The sequence below is a fragment of the Thalia democratica genome, chromosome 4, assembly GCF_965202585.1.
Source record: "Thalia democratica chromosome 4, ktThaDemo2.hap1.1, whole genome shotgun sequence".
NCBI classification, from domain to species: domain Eukaryota; kingdom Metazoa; phylum Chordata; class Thaliacea; order Salpida; family Salpidae; genus Thalia; species Thalia democratica.
This window is the reverse complement of record NC_139168.1, coordinates 14,836,894-14,845,078: the sequence shown is the minus strand read 5'-3', so window position 1 is coordinate 14,845,078 and position 8,185 is coordinate 14,836,894. Positions and strand designations below refer to the sequence as shown.

The 8,185-nt window shown below is 27.0% G+C and overlaps 1 protein-coding gene across 1 annotated transcript; it reads left to right on the top strand.

Annotated features, from left to right (window-relative positions):
* Window positions 1–1,281: 1,281 nt before the first annotated feature.
* LOC145833067 (retroviral integration site protein Fli-1 homolog) lies at window positions 1,282–7,587 on the top strand. The gene is made up of 8 exons (XM_082940265.1): window positions 1,282–1,323; window positions 2,708–2,912; window positions 3,430–3,495; window positions 5,239–5,340; window positions 5,845–5,946; window positions 6,287–6,395; window positions 7,087–7,217; window positions 7,454–7,587. Exons 1-8 carry the CDS (start codon window positions 1,282–1,284, stop codon window positions 7,585–7,587), a joined length of 891 nt encoding a protein of 296 aa, XP_082796391.1.
* Window positions 7,588–8,185: the final 598 nt, after the last annotated feature.

The window sequence follows — 8,185 nt, the reverse complement described above, 5'->3', positions numbered from 1 at the left end:
AAAGCTACAAACCAATAATTTTGGTAACAAATTTTTCGAAGTTGATTTCGTTAACTTTAATTATATAAACAATTAATTGGATTTCTGCCTTTTCTGAATTACTATTATTTTATCAATTCCTTGGAAAATTTTTCAGGGTCCATCACAACGGAGCCTAATCATATTATTGCCTATTTTACAATAATAATCCTTATAACAGTATTTTACACCTTCAGATACTTTTTATTTCCCCCAACTTTTCTCCATTAAAAGCAGATAAAAGAAGGTTTTCAACGGAATGTTTTCTTTGTCATAAGTCTGTAGGCAAGTCGAGCCTAATCATATAAGGCATTTTAATTATGGCTTTAAGAATTTTTAACGTTTTTTATAAAGATGCTTCATTTAAATACTCTATTTTTTTTTCTTTCTGATAAAATTGTTAAACCAAATATCTTGCATTTGATTTTTTTCGTTACAGGTTGAGCTCTAAAAATAAAAAATGTTAAATACTTAATATGTTATTCTACTACTTCATATTTTTTACAAATATACACTCTATCAGCACTCATATAGTCCGCCAAGTGTAGCTTAATCATATAGTCCGCCAAGAAAATGTACTGCGAATATAAACTCATCATTTTATATATTTATAAGTTCTTTTCCGTTTAGTTAACTGATAAATGGGTAGACATTTCTCTAGAAGCCTTTTTTGACCTTTTTCTGAGTTTCACCCTGTGCTAACTGGACATTGTTTTTTAACATGTTCTTTTATTTATTTAATTAGAAATCTTATAGTTCCAACAAATTAGTATTTTAGAAAAAAATTATATCCACATTTACAAATACAACTCATCAACTGACATTCATAATTACTTTTGGTATTTTGTCCTTAGTTGCAGTTGCACAAGCTAGTTGAGAGGCATGTGCATGAAACAGTTACTATATGTGAGTTTTATTTGCGGAAAATAGTTTCAACACCAACCATATTATAAGTTGCAACCAGTTTGAGCAAGTATATTCACAATCGTTTTGTCTTTGTTAAAGTATATAGACTTGTTATTGAGAAACTATTTCATTATACAGCTGACCTCATTTCTGCTTCTTGTTTACTTGCACTTGTTTTAAATGTATTATTTCCTTTATTCACTACACATTCAATTTGTTCCCAGTAAAACAATTACACTACCAGAGTTATAAATGACTAGTTTAAAGTTTTAGCCAAATGAGAGATTTAAGTTTGGGTTCCCCATAGTTCCATCTCAGTTCTTACCCCCTTAGCTATGTCAGCCGAAGCCACAAAATATGAGTGTGGCATCGTATCATACTATACTGGAACTTGTAACGGTAAAAGCTACTACAGCTTCATTTGGCAGTTTGGGTTTTGGCGGCTATGATATAAACCGGTAGTGCAAAGCTTAGGTCTCACCCTTGGCTAAAACTTTTAACTAGTCATCCAATAAGCGACCCAAACTACCATCCTCTTCCGTGGCATCAATACCCCAGTACTGTTTTCCTATCTGCAACTAGGAATGAAGTATCGTTATCTCTGTTAGGTTCGTTTTATCTAGCTACAAGCTGTTCAGGGTAAAAGTTTTACTTTCATAACTGCATTTAATGTATCTCTTACTATTTTTACAAAGTTTCTTCTTTTTATTCTTCAGCTACACCATATTTGTAACAAAATGGTTATTATCACTTAAGCTGTTGACACTAAAAAAAAAAAGAATGTAATTTTACTAACCATTGTTTAAGTTTTATTCGGTTATTGGTTTTATTAACTTGTTAAAAACTGTTCATGAATAAGAATCTTTAAAATAAAAATAACATGTATTTTTAAAGTTCAATCCCCATATTTAAAGTTATTCTATCATTGGTAGTATTTTTCATATCAATCTAAACAATATAAAAAGTAATTATGCCCCCTTTAATCTATATATACTTATTATGAAAAGTGCATGAACAAGAGCAATTAAAGTAACAAAACAAAATTCAAACCATTAACAATTTATTCATACAATTTTTGAATCTACTGATTAAACAGATTTTGATAATACTGTTTAATTGTTTGAGATGATTAACAGAACTAAAATTAACTACTTTCGAAAATTATTTCATTAGTACAGCGTTACAATGTATACGTATAACCTTTTTTTGCATGTTATACTTAATTTGCTTAAAATACAAGTTTTAAACTTTTTTCAAATATATTTAGATTAAGTTTTATTACAAATTTTACAAATGTATAAACAGACTATAAAGTACTAAGATAAATTTGAATCCAAATAATCACACTTACATATACCAATAAGATTTCTACTTGTAAACTATTTATTTGAAAAACGTCTTCAACAGCTTGGGCCATTGCCCGCCCTGTTCCTTTTTCTAAATCTTTAAATATAAAAATATATATTTTAGACTTTTCTTTTAAACTGATATATTTTATAGCAGTTTATTGAATTATTATAATATTTAATACTTACTTTTGACTAAATACTTATTAAACCAGGACAAAATAGGCAACGTTGACCCTTAAGGGCAGGAGGTAAACGACTATGCACTTTAGAACAGGTAGATTTGAGAAAACTTCATATATTATACTTTGATTTATAAAGAAATAGAAATCTGGTTGCAGATTGATAGTTAAACAACATCTTTGACGTAAAACAACCTAAAATGTAACAATAAAATTAAACATTTAAACTTTCATTACACAGAACCGGAACTGTAGAGCGAGGAACACGTCAGAGCTTGGGTTGATTGGGTCATCGCGGAGTACGATCTACGTAGTGTGACGTCACAATTGTTTGAGGGTTTCGTTTGGGAAAATTTGTGCGAGTTGACAAAAGAAGATTTCGCAGATATCACCAAAGATGAGAAGTCGGGTAAAATCTTTATAGAACATCTGAACTTTTTGAGAGGAGTTGAGAAAACAAGTTAGTTGTAGTTATAATTTGAAAATTAATCAAAAAAAGCTTTTAATGTTTAAAATTAATCTTCTGTAAAGTGGAGGGTTTGAGTTTTTTTGGTAACTGTGAAAAATCTAATATATAGTCAAAGCAAAAGAGTTGAAAAATAACAGAGATGTATTTAGACTAAAAAATTCAGACCAAGTATAAATATCAAATTTTGACAAAAGAAAGTCAAGTAAAAAATAACTGGTTAAAATATTTCTAATGTAAGCATTATTTAAAAGCGATAAGTTCCATTTATTAGTTTTGTTGCTTTCTGCATCATAAATACTACATATTTATTAATAAAATCAATAAAACGGTTCTGACGTTAAACGCAATTTTTGAATAATTTATTACTTAATACTCCTAACTGTAGAAACTGAATATTTCTACTTTAAAATTTATGCACTATAAGATTAACCAAAAAAAACATATGAAGTAATTTTAAATTTAATACAAATTATATGTTAAACAAGTAACGAAATGTAACTTATTTCAGATATAACAGCAAAGCAACAAAACAGTCCAAGTACATCACCTACAGATTCACAACTTCAAGGTCCAGGTGAACGAAGTGTTACCGCATTTACACCAACCTTAAGCAGAGGCAATTCTCTAAGTAATTTAAGTAGGGGTAATTCCCATCGTAGTTACCAAGATGTTGTAAGAAGAAGCATAAATTTCAGTGGAAACTACAGTTAGTATTTCAAACAACAAGTATACATACGATAAAAACACACAATTTGCCTATTTGTGTATGTTTGTTAATATTATTGTATTTATTAAAATAATTACAAAATTTTTACTCCTCTTACACATTATAATTCTTAGTTATTATATAACAGTACGCATAGTATGCATGTTTTTATATGTGTGTTAAAATTAGTGTGCTTATTTAATAATTAACAAACTTTTAATTTTTATATACAGTAGACTTCTGAGTAAACAATGTTTTGTTTAGTAACTATTTTTCGAAGTATTTTTACTTACTTGTCTACTTAAACACAAGTTACAACCCACTTTAAATTGGGTAGGTGTCAGAAAAGCACAGCGTCACTTGAGCACGGTGTCACTTTAGCACGGTTTCACTTTAGCACGGAGTGTCACTTTATCACGGATTGTCACTTTAATAAGGCGTCACTTTAGCATAGAGTGACACTTACAACGGGTGACAGTTTAGCACGGAGTGTCATTTAAGCACGGAATAATTTTAGATCTTTTAAGGTGTTTATTTAAATGATGCTCAACTCCTCATTAAACATTAAGTTAACAAACAAAAAATACAAAAACTAGTTCTAACACTTTCAAGTATATCATGATAACAAAATTCTCTAGAAAATTTTATACTAGTAGGTTTTTAAATTGAGCTGTTTCTTAAACTGTTAAAACAATAAAAGTAATAATAAAGCTATAAAGCTATAAAAGGAGAACAATTTTTTGATTAAAGTTAATTACCATTAAAGTAGTCTTTACATAGTTTTTATAACACACAGTAAAGTATTAAAAAAATGCGAGACGCACGCCTGTAGAAATAAGTTAACAGAGTTTTTAAAAAACAAAGGAAAATGGTATATAAATATCAATTAATCCTTATATATCTCATCCTTTGTTTAAAATTTACGCTTAAATTAAAAAACTAACAAAACTAATTTAAGTTTTGTAAAAAAGTTTTAAGAAACCTAGAGTTTGCCTATATTGCTTAGTTTATAAAAATAGTTTTTGGTCGAAAATATGAAACTACAAGTACCAAAATATTTTCTTTAAAAGTTCTATAGAAAAACAGTTGGTAAAATTTTGAAGTTTACTTTTACTTTAGTTTTAGTTTAAGCCTAAATTTGTTACACATTTAAAGCTTGTTAACTTTTAGTTTTTGATAATTCACTTTATTAATTTTAAACGTATTAGTACACATTTTGTTAAAGCACAGAAAAATATAATTGCAAAAAATAAATCTGTGATAAAGTGTGACAGTGTCACTCCGTGCTAAAGTGTCTCTCTGTGCAAAAGTGTCACTCTGTGCTAAAATATCACTCCATGCTAAAGTGTCACTCCATGCAAAGGTGACGCCGTGCTTTTCTGACCCGTTCCCCTTTTAATTAAATGCCAAGTTAGTTTACTTTAAGCTGGTTTATCTAACCAATTTATATTACTTGTAATAAAATATAACACCAGTAGGTTTTGAAATTGTATATTTTTTCTTCATCAAGCAGCTTGCTTGTCTTGAAAGAAAAAAATTAAACACAAAAAACTTATTATTATTATTATTAAGATCAATCAATAGTTATTGAAAAAGTATTTATTGTAACAGATAATACCGTTCAACAAACAAAATGTAGTTCAGCAAATCAGTCGAATAAAACATTTTTCGGTGATTCGGAAGTTGATGCTTACGCTAAATTCAGGGACACTGGTATGTTTTAACGTATTTTTTATTTACAAAGTGTATTAAATTGCATAACTATCTGAAAGTTAAAGTGAAATCCTTTGCCAATAGAGATCCTAGCGAAACAATTTTAATGGAATATATAACAACAAATTTAAAAAGTAGACTTTTTTAATAAAACTAATATATTTTTCTGTGTTACACAGAAACATGTGTTAGTTTAATAAAGAAAGAATTCTGTGTAAATTTAATATAATTGAAATTGTATAAATAATTTTAATAATATTACTGTCTAAAGTTATTTTCTTTTACGTTAAAACAAATACGGTTTATAAAATAAAACTAGTTTTGCTAGAGCAATAGCAGCATGACAAATAATTTATTAGCTAATTTTGTTTATTTTCTTATTTAAAGTTGAAAAGTCTAATCAATAAAAAAAGTCTTACTTTAAACTTAAGAACAAAACAATTTTATTTGTATTAACAACTTATTTTGATTTGTAAAAACATAAAGAACATATTTTTCAAACAGTTAAAAGATTTAGTAGCCAGGGAAATGCTCAGATTCAATTGTGGCAATTTCTACTGGAACTTTTTAGCGAACCATCTAACTTATATTCCATTGCTTGGGAAGGTAATTAAAGTTTTTTATGTTTATTTAACATATAATTTTTACAAAATTTTTCAGAACTTTTAAGAAATCCGTCCACCTCTATATTTAGTAGTTGGAAATGTCAATAAAATCTCACATATTTTTGTAACTATTTAAGTGACAATTTTTTATTCACAGACTGCGTATAAATTTTGACGTAAATTCTTCTTTTAATTCCTTTAAAAAATACAGTGATATCGTTTTTGAATGCGCATTTATTGTACACTTTTTTTTTTTTCTGAATGAATCTTTTTAACAGTCTACACTTTAATTTGTGCATTTTACCTTAGTTTTGCTTAACTGAAGCTAATTGACTTAATAGGAATGGATGGGGAATTCAAGATATATAATCCTGAGAACGTTGCAAAAAGATGGGGAGAGAAGAAAAAAAGACCGAAATTGAATTATGAAAAGTTTAGCAGGGCTCTGAGGTAAATAGTTGAAATGTCATTATTGCAGTTACTAACAATTGTGTTAAAAATAACTTATTAAACTTTTATTTGTTTGACTTAAATTTTTAAAATTTAAGTTCGTTAACTTTTGCTTCAATTAGTTTTTAGTTGTGCTTAACTATTTGTAGTTTAGACTTTTAGTAAATTGTGCAACTATTTATATTTAAGCTTGAATAACCAGTTTATATTTTTAATATATAAAAATTTTCCACATTTTTTTTCCATTGTTAATGAACAAATAAATAAGTAGCACTCAACTTCCCCATTATTTTTCTTTGTAAAAAAGTATAAAATATCTTGCTTTGTTTATAACGAAATTTTAAAATGATCTACAAAACAGTTAAAAATAAACTGGTTTTAAAAATAAAAGTTTTAAATTTTCATATTTAGTTCAAAATAGACATTACAAAATAAAAAAATGAAATTCATACTGATCTTTCTAACTAATTAAGTAAAATCTAGAATAAAATGAATTCTATTATTTTTAACTTTATAGAAATTCTGACAAACCTTTTAGAAAATAGCTAAAGTTAGTTATGCCTGTTTCACTGTTTAACAAATTAAAACTCTAAATATCAAAATAAACATTAATATCTACAATTTATAATTTTTTAAAACTTATTAAAAGCTTATATTGACAATATGTTCACTAATGTGATAATTTTTTTAGGTATTACTACGAAAATGGCATTATGTCAAAAGTAACTAAAAAGCGGTACACATACAAATTCAATTTCAACACAATAACTATGCTACCATCTGTTGTTGGAAATACTAGTAACCACACAATGATGATCACATGTATAATTACCCATTTAATAATGCTTACAACTATCATGAGTTTGCCAAGCAGTCGTTATTAGAGAGCACTCAAGGTTATAATAGAAGCAGTATGTTTGCAGGTAATTAAAAATTAAATATGATCTTATGTTGTAGATTTTATTTTTGTATCGGTTGTTAAAATACTGTTTTCAATTTAAAACAATGGACGTTTTTGAATACAAAAAATTGCAATTAAACAATGAAAATTTTAACAGGCTTCAGAGCAAATGACTTTCGAAGCCCAGAAGGGTATTTCCCTAGAGTAAGAAATTACATTCAAGTGGGAAGCAATGGAGGGCAGAGTAATCTGCCAATAATACCACCCACTTCTTTCTATAATCAATTTTAGCGAAATATTGGAAAAGCTTCTTTAAAAATTAATGCTTTATTGACAATTAGTTTAATTAAAAAAGCTTAGGTTACTTTATGATTAGTCAATTTATTTTCTTTAATACGTGTTATGCTTATTAGTAAATGTAATTAAGCGTTTTTCTATGTTTTATATAAAAAAACAACAGTGTCTTTTATTTATTTAAATGATAAGGAATTAAGATATAAGTTAAACAAAACTGTTATATTTTAATAGAAAATTTATACCGATTTATATCATGAATACAACTTCTAGTTGTAGTTCATGTATGTAATACGCATGTGTTTAATAAAAAAAAATTCAAGCTTATTTAAGACATAATAAGAACTTAATTTTTTTAAGTTAAGTCTTCAGTTACAGTCATTATATATATATGCAAAACGTACAAATTTATTTTCTCCGTTTATATACTATTTACTTAAGTATTTGTTATGCTCATTTTCAAACTAATCTTCTGATGACGTAGATTACGTACATTGTGAGTTAAATGTTTGCTAAACAAATATTTTTTGAATGAAACAAAAACAAAATAATTTTGAATAAGTTATATAAAAATTAAAAATAAATAAATAAATAA